This window comes from Chlamydomonas reinhardtii, chromosome 9, assembly GCF_000002595.2.
Source record: "Chlamydomonas reinhardtii strain CC-503 cw92 mt+ chromosome 9, whole genome shotgun sequence".
Taxonomy (NCBI): domain Eukaryota; kingdom Viridiplantae; phylum Chlorophyta; class Chlorophyceae; order Chlamydomonadales; family Chlamydomonadaceae; genus Chlamydomonas; species Chlamydomonas reinhardtii.
Genome location: NC_057012.1, coordinates 4,043,468 through 4,056,942, shown reverse-complemented (window position 1 = coordinate 4,056,942; position 13,475 = coordinate 4,043,468). Strand labels below are relative to the sequence as shown.

Sequence of the window (13,475 nt, the reverse complement as noted above, 5' to 3'; positions counted from 1 at the left end):
AGCGGCAGAGGGAGGGGGAGCGGCAGAGGGAGGGGGAGCGGCAGCGGGAGGGGGAGCGGTGGAGGGAGGGGGAGGGAGGAGGGAAGGCGGCAGAGGAAGGGGGAGCGGTGGAGGGAGGGAAAGCGGTAGAGGGAGGGGAGGGGGAGCGGTGGAGGGCAGGGGGAGCGGTGGAGGGAGGGGGAGCGGTAGAGGGAGGGGGAGCGGCAGAGGGAGGGGGAGCGGCAGTGGGAGGGGGAGCGGTGGAGGGAGGGGGAGGGGGGAGGGAAGGCGGCAGAGGGAGGGGGAGCGGCAGAAGGAGGGGGAGCGGTGGAGGGAGGGAAAGCGGTAGAGGGAGGGGAGTGGGAGCGGTGGAGGGCAGGGGGAGCGGTGGAGGGAGGGGGAGCGGTAGAGGGAGGGGGAGCGGCAGAGGGAGGGGGAGCGGCAGAGGGAGGGGGAGCGACAGCGGGAGGGGAAGCGGTGGAGGGAGGGGGAGCTGTAGAGGGAGGGGCGCGGTAGAGGGAGGGGGAGCAGTAGAGGGAGGGGGAGCGGCGGAGGGAGGGGGAGTGGGACTGGCAGAGGGAGGGGGAGTGGCAGAGGGAGGGGTTAGCTCTGAAACAATCCAGAGGAGGGGGAGTGGCAGAGGGAGGGGGAGCGGTAGAGGGAGGGGGAACGGCGGAGGGAGGGGGGACAGCGGAGGGAGGGGGAGCAGTAGAGGAAGGGGGAACGGCGGAGGGAGCGGGAGCGGCAGAGGGATGGGAGGGGGAGCGGCAGAGGGAGGGGGAGCGGCAGAGGGAGGAGGAGCGGTGGATGGTGTGGGAGCAGTAGAGGGAGGGAGAATAAATTACACTTGGTGGTGGTGAAGCCACTGATGGCTAGGGCTGACAAGCCCTAGTGGTAGGGGAGCGCATTCCACACGCTCACCCCTAGGCACGCCCGACACAGCAGGGGATAAGGCCCCAGTCCTGGTTAAGACAAAAGAGACACACGGTCTCACCCGCTCACCACGATGGAGGCACAAGGCTCACGCCTTCTCCACCAAAAGAGAGCACCTAGCCGCCAGCAGGCTAGGGTGGAGCCTCAGAGGGGCAGACACAACTGCCTCCTTCACACCACACCACACGTACACACCAGACCAAAACACACGCCAGGAAAACACCGCCCGCCAAGGCCAGAAACACACACAAGGCCGCCCCGCCACAAACAACACCCCTGGCCACAACAGAGGGAAAGCAAGGCGCTTAGGGCGTATAAAGCAAGCTAACCAGGCCCCCTCAAAAGGACCAGCAGGGGCCGCTCTCTGGCGGAAGCCACTCCCTGCATCGCTGGCCCTGGCGAAGCCCCCCAGCCCAACCACAAACATAAACAGAAAACAGAAAGCAGAAACCCCCTTGCACCTGCCGAACCGTGCTTAGTCCTTGTCACTGTCCGTGATGGCCTGAGCGGGCTGTTCCGCGTTTATACCTGTGTGACAGCGCAGCTGGCCGGTTACTACTCTCAGGAAGGGATGCTGCGCGCCCACTTGATCCCAGCCCTTCCGCGGCACTCCCAGTGCTGTGAAGGCTTTTAAGCGACCCACAAGTCAATCACTGCCGTGTCAATCGCTTGTTGCTGTGTTTGAGCCTGTTTTTGCAGCTGTTGCTGCGGCTGCTGCTGCGGTAAATGGCCCTCTCGAGGTTGTTACGGCAGGTTACGGCAATTGGGAGGGGAGGGGGAGCAGTAGAGAGGGGGGCAGAGGCAGAGGGAGGGGGAGCGGCAGAGGTAGCTGGAGCGGCAGAGGGAGGGGGAGCCGCAGAGGGAGGGGGAGCGGTGGAGGGAGCGGGAGCGGTAGAGGAGTGGGAGCGGCAGAGGTAGGGGGACCGGCGGAGGGAGGGGGAGCGGTGGAGGGAGGGGGAGCGGTGCAGGGTAGGGGAAGCGGCAGAGGAGCGGGAACGGTAGAGGGAGCGGGAGCGGCAGAGGGAGGGGGAGCGGCAATTGGGTTTTGACATTGGCCTGCACTGGCCAGACACCAGGGAGCCCCGGCCATATCCCCGCCAGCACACACGCGTGCACGGTCTGCCCAGCCGCTGCCGCCTCTGCAGCCCTCAACACGCATACCCACCCCATGAAAACCCCCTTAGTTCATTCAAGTCGTAATGAACCGCCCCCTCCGCTCCACACACACCACACGTACACGCAGATACACATGCACAGTGTCGACCGTTTCCCCGTGTGCTTTCCACACACACAAACACACACACACGTGACGTTTCCTTGTGCTCTTCAACACACACACGAACAGGACTATTTCGCGGACCCGCTCGCCACCTACCGCCGCGCGCTGTCCTTCCTGGGCCTGGACCCACGGGCCATCTCCGTGAGGGCTGACGTGGAGCGCCTGTCCAAGCTGGCAGCCAGCGGCGACGACGCCGCACTGGCCGCGCCGGCGGCGGCGCACAAAAAGAAAAAGGGCGGGACCGCCGACGGCGATAATAAGTGCGTTTGTGTGTATGTGTGTATGTGTGTATGTGTGTGTGGGGTGGGGGGGTGGGGGGGTGGGGGGGGGTATGTGCCTGAGCCCAACGAGGTGGAAGGGAGGGGTTCTGGGTTCTGATTCTCCGATTCTCGATCCGATGTGGGCTGCGTTGCTCCACCCACGCCACGCGCCCACCCACACCGCCCCACCCACAACGCCCCGCCCGCCCGCCCGCCCCTGCTGCAGGCTGTGGGCGGACATCAAGCACGACCTGCTCAACGACCCCGAGCAGCGCTTCCCAACCAACCGCGCCGCCGCACTAGCCGCCCGCCGGGACAGCAGCGGCGGCGGCGGCGGCGGCAGCGGCGGCGCCGTGTCAGACGCACGCGCCGAGGCGGCCGTGGCTGCCACGGCTGGCGGCGGCGGCGGCGGGCAGGCGCGGCCGCCGATGCCGGCGGCGGTTCGTAAGCGGCTGCTTGACTTCTATGAGCCGTGAGTACCGTAGTGGGGCCTGGTGGGGCACTGGGTAATGGGGTACGGGGCATGTGGGTTTGGGGCATGTGGGCGATGGGCATTGCGGTGGGGGCATGGGCGGCCAGTCGGCCAAGTCACGGGGTGTGGGGGCTGCGGTGACGGGCTGTGTGGCATGGCGACAGCATGTTGCCCGCGCCGCTTGTCTGCCAGGCTGGCTTCGCCCCTGGCTGGCTTCACACTGGACTGGGCCTGTGGGGCAAAGGCGGCAGGGGCCCATGGCGGCCGGGGCAATGGCGGCCGGGTTCTAAGGGGGCAACGCCGGCAGGGGGCAAAATTTGCTATGCCAGCTACAGTGCTGTGGTCCGGGTGGTAGGGCCCAACCGGCGACGCTGCCTCAGACGAAGGGGCCTGCCAGCCACGGCGCCCCCCTCCCCCTACACACACTTGGGAGTGACTGCCCCGCCCCCCCCCCCCACACACACCCCTTGGCCGCAGGTACAACCGGAGGCTGGCGGAGCTGCTAGGGGACCCGGACTTCATCAGCGGCTGGCAGTAGGGGGCAGCTGGCGGCAGTGGGGGGCAGGGGGCGGCAGTGGCGGCAGTAGGCAGGTGGCGCGCAGTAGGGGGCAGGCGGCAGTAGGCAGGTGGTAGGTGGCGGCAGTAGGGGGCAGTAGGCAGGTGGTAGGTGGCGACAGCACGCGGAGCGCACGGCTGGCAACGGAGCGCGTCGGAGCGTGCAGCTGCGTGTTGAGGTGTGTGTTGCCGACTCGCGGTGGCACCGTGGCTGTGGGTGACCAGGGAGGCGTGGTTGGGAGGCCGTGAGGGTGCAGGGCCCCGTGGAGGCCAGGTAAGGTGTAGCGGTGCGGTTTCCCCCATTTCGGGGGCTCGATAAGTCGGTGTGTGGACACGGGTTGATTGCAGTGGATCCTTGGATCCGACAGGCTACCTGAGAGTGGGCGCGCTCTGGCCCAGACCAAGCAAGAACCCAGGGTTTGCGTGCAGGTGTCGGGGTGTGGAGTGACTAGAGCCTGAAACTGTTGCGGTGCAGCGCAGGGCCGCAGGCTCACGCTGGACCGTGTGCCTGTGTGTCGCAGCCGCCCCACATAACACTGCGTGGAATTGAAGTGACTTGCAATGGCTGTGAGCGCTGTTTACCGGTCTGCTGGGGCTTGCAGTTTGGTCCCTGGCCGTCGCCTCGTGTTGATCCTTGCCGAATGCCGCGGACGGGTGGGATCGCGTCATACCTTGGCGATACGGCTGGTGGCATTTGCCGGCAACCCGAGAGATGGGAACATGATAGGGAACCAGGCCCCAAGCATCCACCTGTGGCTTTCGATAGAGGAACTGGGTCAGTGGGATCCCTGGGTCAGTTCTCAGTTGGTACGTTCGGGTCTCCGACCAGAACCCGTGGTCAGCGGTTACGTGACAATCGCGCACTGGCCAACACATTAAAGTACAATTGGACGCAACTTCAGAAACCAGTTCGCAGCGTTTCTCCCGACATTTATGTCGTTGTCGATGGCTTGTCGCACGCTCGGCAGCCTAAGCCCAGGTCATCTTTGTAGTCTAGTCAAAGCGTTATGTCAGGAATTACACATATGACTAGAAAGTTCAAAACGAGCGCATGACTGGGACTGGGAACAAACTGATGAAGCGATTTCCACCTAAGTCGCAAAAGCGTGCTCAGTTACTGCTGCCCGGACACTCTGCACGGATACATGCTGATATAATAGGCTTCACTGCATTTGGAGCAACACAGTCCACAGTGTTGAAACCCTCCCTCTTACACGAGCACTCGACTCCAAGCTCAAGCAGGCCAAGCTCTTTAAGCAGGCCAAGCGACGCGCCTATAGGCAGCGTCACAATAAGAAGTGCGCATTGCTTGAAGACCAGGCGCCAGCCGTGCGAGGAAGCGCGTTTTTGTCAAGATGAGGAGATTCTGACGCCGTCCGGTGCGCTCCAATGGACAAGCTGGCTCCTATCAATGCCATATATCAAGATAATAGTCCTTCATCGCGGCTGGCCGTATATCACCACGAAGATGAGGCGTTTGTTTCGCCGAACGGCCCAGCACAGCGCCCGATGTTCGGCTGCGGCGCAATTTGCTACAACGACAGCTCCAGCTACCTGGGCGTCTCCGCAGCAGACAGCTTGACGAAGCTGGACGTAGGGCAATCGGCATCGGCTCCTAGTGCTGCGCAGCCCCCGAGCTCGCCCGAGCAGCACGCCGAGCCGGCGTCGATGCAGCTAGCCGCAGTACGCGACAGCGGTTCACTTGAAGCTCCTGCACCGCCGCTAACACCAGTTACAGTTCACGGCCGAGCGCCGCCTGACGAGCACACGCCGCACGAACACCAACCGCAATTGGCGCTGGCCTACAGCTCGGGGGTTTTCTCGTCCGCCGCCGCCGCGGCCGGCGTGGCCGCGGCCGGCGGAGCGCTGTCTCCTTCACCTTCTCTACATGCATCGCCAGCGCCCGCCAGCGCTGCCCCAGACACAGCGGCAAACATGCCGCGCGCTTGCGCTTACAACGGCACGCCAAGCCAAGCCTGCACCACCTTCGCAGGCCCGCCTGCCCACGACGGGCCCGACGCGTCCCTCCACTCCTCCTCTTTCCTAGGCTACGGCGATGCCGGCCCTGCCTTTTGGCGCCAGGCGATGGGCTCCATCACAGGTCCGAGCGGGGGCTCCTCGGCGGTGCCGCCGGAGGCGGGCGCCATGCCGGCAGGCTGCGAGTCGTGCGGCCTTCAGGACGCTTCCCAGGCGCTGCACGGCGGCCTCACCCAGCGCGACCCGATGCCGCCTATGGGGTCTTACACTGGGTCTGACGACTCAGGCGGCACGTCCACGTGCCGCCAGGCAGCCGCCGCCGCGGCAGCGGCGGACGCAACCCCGCCGCCGCAGCTGGCGGCCGCGGCCTGCGGCCGCGAGGCCACGGGCTGCGAGGCTGGGGGATGCGAGGGCGCGGAGGAGGAGGAGGGCGGCGGCGGCGGCGGCGACACGGACATTGAGACGGAGGACGCGCTGGGCGACTGGGACGACCTTGTGGGCGTGGATGACGTGGTGGTGCTGCCCGAGGAGGACCTGCAGCCGCACCTGCTGGCCCACCAGGTGGGGCAAGCCGGCGGCAACGGGCTTCTCGATGCCGCCCACCAGCACCACGGCGGCGAGGATGCCGCCGCTGCCGGCAGCGGCGGCAGTGCGCAGCAGCAGGCGCCGCCTGCGGCGGCGCAGCCCGGCGGCGGCCTCCGGGCGCCGCTGGCGAAGCCGCTGCCGGCAGTGCTGCCGGCGCCCATCCACGTGATGGTGGGGCCGCAGACCACGCGCAAGCGCAAGCGGCAGCGCGAGAAGCGCGCTCGCGCGACGCGCAGCGGCAGCAGCAGCGGCGGCGGCGGCGCCGTCGCGGGCGGTGGCGGCGCGGAGGGGCAATTCAACAGCGACACGGACGCGGCGCTGGCGCGCATGGCGCTGCCGGCGCTGCTGGCGACGGTGCCTGCCGGTAACGTGGTGGGGCTGTTCCACCCGGACCGATACCTCAAGGGCGGCGACTGCATCGCCTGCGGCATGGGGATGGTCAGCCGCAGCCGCTTTGAGAAGGTGAGCCGGGGGGTTAGTCCGTCGGGGGACGGGGGGCTGTGTTTAAAGCGCAGGGAGATGGAAGGAGGAGAGGTGAGCGGGGGCGAAGGCAGGCGGGCGTCGGGTGCCGGGCAGGGGCAGGCATCTGGTCAAGGTCATTGGTGCCTTCCAAGCGACCCACGAGGGTCGTGGTTTCCTGGGCGCGAGTCCGTACGCGCACTGTGAGACGGTATTTGCGATAAAATACAGTATCTGTGCAGCCACCAGTCGCTACTCATTATGCTCGTGTCTGCTGCACATGAGCCGTCATCACAACCGCAACCCCATATTGCCCCCTGCCCTGCTATGCACCCCACCCCACCCCACCCCACCCCCACCCCGCAGATCGGCGGCTCGCCAATGGCAAAGTGGTACCGCAGCATCCGCGTGGTCGGCTCCGACGAGCCACTGGGCTCCTGGCTCACACGGCACGGCCTGCCAGTGCACACCGGGATGGTGAGTGAGGGGGATTTGGGGGCATGGGAGGGGTGTTGGCGTGTTCATGTTGGCGTGTTGGCGTGTGCGTGTATTGCGGCGCGGTGGTGGACTGGCGGTGTGCTTGGGTACTGGTGCTCGCCCTGCGCTATGTGCGCTGTGAGCTGCGATCGTGGCATGTCGCGGCGCCTGCAGTGGTGCCGAGCATGCCGGGGGGCCTGTTCAGTGCGAGCCATCATTGGGGCACCCGCGCGGTGTTGCTGCTGCGACTGTCGTTGTGCTCGACAGTACCGTATACACCATGCTGGCAGCCCCCGGCACACAAGCGCACTTCAACTTGCCGTGACCACAACGCGCCTGCCTCTGCTCCGCTCTGCCCGGAAACACAGGCCCGCCAGCGCAAGCCCCGAGCCAGCGGGCCTGCCAGCAGCAGCGCCGCCGCCGCCGCCGCCGCCGCCACGCAGCGCCGCCGCGACGACAGCTCAGAAGACGACGACGCTGCTGGTGCTGCCGCCGCCAAGGGACGTGGCCGCGGCCGCAAGCGCGCCGCCGTTGGGAGTCACAAGCCGTTGCTGCCCAAGAGCAGCAGTTTCAGCGTTGGCACCGTCGGCAGTGGCGGCGGTGGCGGTGGCACGGCGGCGGCGGCGGCGGCGGCAGCGTGCAGCGCTGTAAGTGGTGCTGTGGCTGCGGCTGTGAGAGCGTGAGTGCCGCTCACCTGAGGCGCTAGCGCCCTTACGCCCCACGACCTTGGAGCCACCAGCGGGGTTGACAACGGACACGGCTGCGTAGGGCGGTGTGCGGGACCCAGGCGCCGCCACGTGGGCGGCCGCGCGCTGCCCCGGCGAGCCCCACATCGTCCCCACGTCGCCGCTGCCCCCTGCCCCCGCGATCGCGCCGGCAGCCACGTGCGCCGGCAAGCCATCCAGGCTGCGTGTGTGTAGCGACCGCGTCGCCGCGCCGCCCAGCACGCCGCCACTGGGGCCGCCCGGCTGCAACTGCGGCGGAAGCGGCACCCCAAGCAGCTCCGACAGGGCTCGCAAGTTGCCAAGCGGCGACGGCGTGTAGTGCCCGCCGCCTGCCGCAGACCCGCCGCCGGCTGCGCTGCCCGCCGCACTGCCGCCGCTGCCGCGCCCCTCGCCGCCGGCGGGCGAGTCCCGGGTGTTGCTGCCGCGGCCTACGGGCAAGGCACCGCCCGTTGTAAAGATGGCGGCGGCGTGCGCGGGTGGGTCCAGGAAGGCCCCGCCCGCGCCGGCAGCACCTTGCGGCCCCTCCACGTCGCTATCTAGGAAGCCCGAGCTCAGTGTGCCGCCGGGGCCGCCGCCCGGGCTTGGTGCAGCTGCTGCCGCCGCCTCCGCGGCGACGGCCGCGACCGCCAGCGGTGCCAGGTGCGGCCGGCGGCCGGCGCCGGGCCCTGCACCCGCTGCGGCTACCGGCGCACCCGCTGCTAGGCGGCCGCCGCGGCCGCTGCGCCCAAACGGGTTGAGCGTGGTGACGGTGCGCAGCAGCCGCCGCGCCTTTGCAGCCAGCACTTGGCTACGCGGGCTGAGCAGCCCCCCAATGCCTCCCCCGCCACCGCCAACGCCACCGCCAGCTCCACCACCACCGCCACCGGCACCGCTGGGGCTGCCCGCCATAGAGCCGGAAGTGGAGCCCACGTTCGGCAGCTGGCTAGAGGAGGGGTGCGGCGAGGACGCCGGCACGCCCAACGGCGACAGCAGCTGCCGTGCCTGCGCGGCCCTTGGGCCAAGCCCACCCCCGCCAGCGCCGCCGGTTGCTGCCGGTCCTCCAGGGCCCATGCCGCTGCCTCCAGGGCCCGCCGCCCCAACCACCTCCCCGCCGGCACTGCTACCGTCCCGGCTCTTGCTAAGGAGGGCAGCGGCCGCCGCCGCCGCCTCTTCGCGCCGCCGCCGCCGCGCCGCCATCACAAAGCCGGCGGCGGCTACGCACGCGAATATGCCTACAGCCGCCAGCGCTGCCGGCAGCCCTACAGCTAGTGCTAGGTTGGTGGAGCCGCCACCGCTACTGCCGACGACCTCCTCATTTGGAGAGGAAGGGCTAAATGGAACGGCCGCAGGGGGCGGTTTGGCGTTCCCTATTTCAGGGCTAGGGTTGATGATGGGAGCACCAGAGGGTGGGGAGGCGGCGGGTGGTGGTGGAGGGGAAGGAGGCGGAGGCGGGGGCGCAGGTGGCGAGGGCGGAGAGGGCGAGGGCGGCGATGGGGAGGGTGGGCGCGGCGGTGCGGGGGGTGAGGGAGGTGTTGGCGGAGCGGGAGGCGAGGGAGGCATGGGTGCTGCGGGTGGCGGGACCCGGGGTGGCGAGGGCGAGGGCGGCGAGGGAGCCTGGGGTGCACGAGGAAGCGGGGGCAAGGGCGGCGGAGAGGGCTCCGGCGAAGGCGGCAGAGGCGGCGAGGGCGGCGCCGGTGAGGGCGGGGGCGAGGGCGGCGCTGGGCTGGGGGGCTGCGGTGAGGGCGGCACGGGCGGCCGCGGCGAGGGCGGTGCAGGCGACGGTGGGCGTGGCGGGCGTGGTGACGGCGGCCGGGGCGACGGCGGGAAGGGCAGCAGTGGAAAGTTGGGCATGTTGGGCAGCCGCTGCAGCGGTCCCGCTGATGGGTCGCCACCTGGCGCCGCCGGCGGCAGCGCCGCCGTTCCCGGATCCGGCGGCGCCGCTGGCCGCCATTCCGCCGTCAGGTTGGCAGTGAGGGCGTTCCAGCCCCCGTTCCAAGTCCGCACCGCCAGTGTCAGGCGGCTGCCGGCCGCTAGGGGCGGGTTCACCAACAGCACTGAGCCCGAAGTGGCCTCAATGGGCAGCGTGTAGGTGTAGCTAAGCACCGTGAAGGCGGGCAGGGGTGGGGGTGGAGGTGGCGAGGGAGGCGGGGAGGGAGGCGGGGAGGGAGGAGGAGGCGGCAGTGGCGGCGTAGGGCCGGCCGGAGGCACGGCGGCTGCGCCCTGCAGCAGCTCTCGCGCGCGTCGCTGCCGGCGGGCGGACGTGACGACAGCAGGCACGTCCGGCGGCGGCCGCGGCAGGCCGGGCGGGCTGGGCGGCGGAGCGGGACTGGGCGGCTGCGGTGAGGGCGGATCCGGCGAGGGCGGCGCAGGAGACGGCGGCACAGGCGAGGGCGGCGCCGGCGAGGGCGGCGGCGCAGGCGCATATCGCTCTTCTGTGAACAGGAACTGGCCGTAGGCCCCCATCGCGCCCCAGGCAGGCCCCGGCCCAGGGCTGGTGGTGGCGTTGGCGGTGGGCACGTAGGCCGCGGCCGCCCACGACACCACCAGCCGTGAGTCGTCCGACCGCCAGCCCGCCGGCAGCGGCAGCGCCACCAGCACCGCGCTGCGGCTGCCGAACAGCGGCGGCAGCGTGACCGGTGCCGCCGAGGAGGAGCGCGAGGTGCGCTGCAGGGGCTGCGGCGACGGCGGCAGCCCCGGCGGCGAGGGCGGAGACGGCGGCGCAGGCGGCGGCGGCAAGCCGGGCGGAGGTGGCGGCGACGGCTCCACGTCGTCGTTCAGCCACGGTGGCGGGTTGGCCGGCGGCAGCGTGGGCGGCACCGGCGGCGGCGGTGCCGGCGGCTCCGGCGATGGCGGAGGCGGCGGCATGCCGGGCACGGGCGGCAGCGGCGGCGGAGTCGGCGGTGCGGGCGGCGGTGCTGGTGAGCGCCAGGTGAAGGCCACAGTGAAGCGCAGCCCCGACCAGCCGGCGTAGGGCGTGCGGATGCGGATGCGCGCCAGTCCGTTCGGCGACAGGTCCACGTTGGGCAGGTACCAGGTGACCCGCACCAGGCGGCTGCCGTCCGGGCCCGTGAGCCACAGCGGCACCGCGTTGGTGAACACGTTGCGGCTCTGCGCCAGCTCCAGGATGCCCAGGTCGGCAGGCAGCGCCGCCGAGCTGGGCAGGTAGGTGCCTGCCGGGATGGGGGCGGTTGGGTCCATGGGGGCAAACGTCACCGCGGCAACCCACCCAGTGACCTACCCAAGCTGCCGCGTCTACCGGCACCACCACACGGCGTCTATCCTGAATTCCCAAGGGACTTCCTTGCAGCCACCGTCTCGCTGTGCTCCCCCCCTGTGCGCTCCAGCCCTCAGCACACACACCCTCAAACCCCCACTCCCACTCCCACTCCCGCGCTCTCGCGCTCACCCTCAAACGACAGCTCCAGCCAGTTGCTGCCGCTAGTCCAGTCCGCCGGCACCCGGAAGTCGGGCGCCAGCGGGCGGTAGTTGGCGTTGGCAAACACCGGCAGCTCCACGGACGTGTTGGAGCGAGACATCGGCGGCCGGAAGGCTGGGTGGGAGCAGCAGGGGGAGTTGGCATGTACACACGCGATGGTTAGCTCGCCGCAGAAGCAGCAGTACGTTAGCTGCAGTTGCCCGCCTTCGTGCTCGGACTAGCATTACCGCGGTGCCCCATCTGCCCCAGTGCCTCCAGGGCTTCGCCCACGCCCTCGGGGCCGCTCCTCTCTTTCCCTCCGCCGCCCCCATCCCGGCCCCCCTTACGTCCCACGCGCGATCCTCCGCTGGCCCCTCCTCACCCGGCGCCGGCAGCGGCTGCGGGATCCTCACGTACAGCCCCAGGCAGTCGCCGTAGCCGGACACCAGGGCCGGGTCTATGTCCTCCAGGTTCTGGTAGGTCTGCAGGCGGGCAAACAGAAGGAAATCAGGGTAGGTTGTTTGTGTGTTCGAGCCCAGCGGAAATGCCCCATGGCCAACAAGGATAGAGCTGGCGGTCTTGCCCATTCAGCCCACCTCAAGCCCACACCGACCACGTGCGCGTGCGTGCCGCTTCTTTGCCTCCTCCGCCGCCGCACTGCAAGCCCCGCCTTCGTCCGCCTTTCTCCTCCACCAATCAGCCGCTCCCCCAAATGGCAGCCCCTAGCTCCCCCCGCCCCCTCCGCGCCCCCCAGCATTACCCTCCCCGAGCCTCCCCGCTGCCGCCCCTGGCCTCCCCGCCCCTGGATCCCTCCGCACCGTGAGGCTGGCCCGCAGCACGCCGAACGAGTTGAACGCCAGGCAGCTGCCACGTCCCTCGCACTCCGCCGCCCAGCCCGCCACGCGGCCCGCCGACGTGGGCGCCAGGCTGGGCCGCCCCGCCGGCTGCGGAGCCACCAGGTCACCGCCGCTGCTGTCCTTGCCCTCCAGGAAGAAGAACCCAGATGCCTGCGGGCAGCCGCCGCGCTCCCAGCCGTGCCGCACGTACATGCCGGCGCACGGCCCCGCCGGGTCGTCCACGACCTCCCAGCTGCTGAGCGCGTACCAGCGGCCGCCGACCTGGCCGAAGCCCGCCCGCTCCGCCTTGAGCCAGCCCGCGCTGCTGAAACCCGTGCAGGCTGACAGGCCCGAGCACACGAAGGCCAGGTATGCAGTCCAGGCGGCTGCCGAGGTGCTGGGCGGCCGGGCCACTCGGCCCAGGTTGCGCTCGGCGCTGCCGTGCAGGCGGAGGAAGGTGTAACCGGCCGGCTGGGGGCAGGAGACTGTTGCAAGAGTCAGCGATACGGGGAGGGGAAGAGATTTAGGGGCGGCTGGGTGAGAACATCGGGGGCCAGGCCTTTCGTGCTGAGGGTGCTGACTGTGGTGGTATGGTGGTGTCAGCGGGCCTAGCTAAGAAGGCCGTAGAGTAACCGACACGCACGCGCGGGTAAACGCGGAGTGTAAGCGGCAGCTGCCAGTCTCCGGACAGCACATATTGCCGTGTGGGCTTTTGACATAGCCAGAACCATCATAGATGTCTTTCAGAAGCAAGTAGGGGCAGGGGCGGGGTTAGATACGTTGGCGAGGTCCACACCCCGCAACCCGACCGGTTCCTCTGCCTGACGTCGTCGACTTGAAGGGGTGAGCGTGGCTTATTGGTCTGGCGCCTAACACGCGGCGCCTGAGTGCTGCAAGGCCGCGTACGCCTTTCCCCAGACGCTTTGAGAGTGCGTGCTGCGGTGCTCGTCCGCCCAGCCTGCCTGCCCTTTAGCGAGATGCCAGTAGCACGGGCTGGCCCTTCCTTTGCGCTTGGGCTCTCTTATGACATTGTCAGCGGGCAACAGCTTATACACTGGTAGCTCGCCGCTGCCGCTACACGACTGCTGCGCACCTTCGCAGGTGGACCCTGCCCTTCCCGGCGTTGACAACCCGTTAAACTGGCTCAGTAGCATTTTAATGAGCTATGCGTAAATGGTACGAGTTACTCGAGAACGAAAGCCTCGTCTTTCGCCAGGCGGTTGTTCTTGCAACCGCGCCTTCCCTTGCCTTGCCCTGCCCTGCCCACCTGGAGCCTGGTACTGCGCCGCGACGTAAGCCACCAGAACCAGCAAGATGGATAATGCATGGCTGCGGCAGGCTCCTCGTCGGCGCGCTCGGCGTCCGAGCATCCTTTCAGGGTGTATCGAGTTATCTACACATGTTCAGGACGTCCCTAGCCTACAAGGTGTTTGCACCGCCGCATTTAATTCCATTTCCTCGCGGGAAGGTGACTTGGCCTAAACTTCCATCTAATGATTCAATCATTCTTGAAGGGGCTTCTACAGCTGAAAACTTGCTAATCT

General features: G+C 68.8%; 3 protein-coding genes across 3 annotated transcripts in view; 2 read left to right on the top strand and 1 right to left on the bottom strand.

Annotated features, from left to right (window-relative positions):
• The window catches only part of CHLRE_09g393321v5 (uncharacterized protein), a 9,116-nt gene extending 4,803 nt beyond the window's left edge, over positions 1-4,313 (top strand). Inside the window, exons 13-15 of the mRNA XM_043065676.1 lie at positions 2,258-2,451; positions 2,678-2,923; positions 3,401-4,313. Of these exons, the coding sequence (XP_042921207.1) occupies positions 2,258-2,451; positions 2,678-2,923; positions 3,401-3,461 (501 nt within the window). The 3' untranslated portion in view covers positions 3,462-4,313. The remainder of the gene's footprint in view (positions 1-2,257; positions 2,452-2,677; positions 2,924-3,400) is intronic.
• A 64-nt stretch (positions 4,314-4,377) lies between these two features.
• On the top strand, positions 4,378-7,663 carry CHLRE_09g393284v5 (uncharacterized protein). The gene is made up of 4 exons (XM_043065674.1): positions 4,378-6,502; positions 6,866-6,976; positions 7,345-7,480; positions 7,545-7,663. The coding sequence occupies exons 1-4, from the start codon at positions 4,988-4,990 to the stop codon at positions 7,625-7,627; spliced, it is 1,845 nt and encodes a 614-aa protein (XP_042921206.1). The 5' UTR covers positions 4,378-4,987; the 3' UTR covers positions 7,628-7,663.
• A 2-nt stretch (positions 7,664-7,665) lies between these two features.
• On the bottom strand, positions 7,666-13,377 carry CHLRE_09g393247v5 (uncharacterized protein). The gene is made up of 6 exons (XM_043065672.1): positions 13,199-13,377; positions 11,914-12,416; positions 11,478-11,577; positions 11,087-11,230; positions 7,851-10,850; positions 7,666-7,701 (listed from the first exon to the last, which is right to left on the bottom strand). The coding sequence occupies exons 1-6, from the start codon at positions 13,299-13,301 to the stop codon at positions 7,688-7,690; spliced, it is 3,864 nt and encodes a 1,287-aa protein (XP_042921205.1). The 5' UTR covers positions 13,302-13,377; the 3' UTR covers positions 7,666-7,687.
• Positions 13,378-13,475: the final 98 nt, after the last annotated feature.